At 50.2% G+C, this 1,413-nt stretch overlaps 1 protein-coding gene across 1 annotated transcript in view; it reads right to left on the bottom strand.

Annotated features, from left to right (window-relative positions):
- Positions 1-828: 828 nt before the first annotated feature.
- The window catches only part of ATP6V1B1 (ATPase H+ transporting V1 subunit B1), a 22,689-nt gene continuing 22,104 nt past the window's right edge, over positions 829-1,413 (bottom strand). The window contains 2 exon segments of the mRNA XM_045294083.1: positions 829-1,201; positions 1,296-1,413. Of these exon segments, the coding sequence (XP_045150018.1) occupies positions 1,038-1,201; positions 1,296-1,413 (282 nt within the window). The 3' untranslated portion in view covers positions 829-1,037.

Below are 1,413 nucleotides of genomic sequence, written 5' to 3' on the forward strand. Positions count from 1 at the left end.
AAATAAATAAATAAATAAAAGGATGATCGTTCAAAGATGACAATTACAAAATTCAAATATGGCAAAGGGGAAAGTATCAAGGCTAAAATTATGCACACCCAATTTGCAGAAGGTTATGGAGGACGGTGGGAGCCCAAAACCCATCTGCAGAGGACCTGGTCAGACTGAGCTGCTGGCAGATCCACTTGAGCCACAGACAAGACTCTCAAACAGCCTCAACTATCAGGCAGAGACCATTGTACTCTTGATCACGCTGGACCAAACTCGACACTTGGCCACTTGACCGCCCTTGTTCTGGATGCACGTATCTCCTACTTAATCTCTTACTTAATTTCTGCCATGACAGAAATGTCTTCCCTGCCTTTTTGAATGTTGATTGGGGGGTCGTCTCTTTCTTACTCATTATTTGTCTTTTTGTCTTCATATTATTATTATTATATCCTTACCATCTTATTTTCGATTTTGATTTTTGTTTCTGTTGGGCTTCCCAGCTTGTGAAGCACAGGAGGAGTGGATGCATAGAGACAGTAACTGATACCAACCAGGGCTGGTAGGGGACGCAGGACAGGAGGGTGGGTGCTAGGGAGGGACAGGGGATTCCAGAAATAAACAATGAAGGCAGGAGGGGGGAGGGAGCACTAGAGCTGATTGTGATTACCTAACTCATTGCAAAGGCAATTTAAACACGGGTGTGGGTGTGTGTGTGTTCTAAAATGGATGTGGTCATGATTGTACAATTCTCCTAGATATGATTGAACGGTTGAATTGTATGATATATAAATTATATGTAGATAAAACCGTTTGAAAACATAAAAAAGGAAACGGGAGTACAACCATCCGTTCAGCCAACTTGGCTTTCTCTTAAGATCATGCATTCTTCTCCCCAGTGTTCTTCTGGGTTGGGTGGGGAGCATTTACAATAAACGCTTAGGTGGCTTCTAGCTGGGCAAAACAGAGGCTAGGAGTGGAGGTTGGGGGGACGAGGGGTTAACAAGCGCTCACAGGGAAGCTGGTGCAGGGCTGGGGGAGGGCAGGTACTAGAGCGCAGTGTCTGCAGCAGGGTCCTGGGGCGCCCGCTCGCGGGGGTAGAACTCGTCCACGACGCTCTGCGGGATGCGCTTCAGCATCTCTTTGGGGAAGATGCGCAGCAGCTGCCAGCCCAGGTCCAGCGACTCGAACACAGAGCGGTTCTCGTAGGGGCCTAGACAAAGCCCAGCCGGGGCATTAGGAACGCGTGTGCAGCCGGCTGAGGGGGCGGGGACACCGCCTGGACTGGACGCGCCATCGGGCCTCACCCTGGTGGATGAAGTTCTTCTCGAACTTCTGCAGGAACTCCAGGTAGAGCAGGTCCTCCGGGCTGAGCGCCTCCTCCCCGACCACGGCCTTCATCGCTTGCACGTCCTTCCCGATGGC

Source organism: Echinops telfairi, unplaced genomic scaffold (assembly GCF_000313985.2).
Source record: "Echinops telfairi isolate 266 unplaced genomic scaffold, ASM31398v2 ScPeMD7_2573;HRSCAF=3158, whole genome shotgun sequence".
Classification (NCBI taxonomy): domain Eukaryota; kingdom Metazoa; phylum Chordata; class Mammalia; order Afrosoricida; family Tenrecidae; genus Echinops; species Echinops telfairi.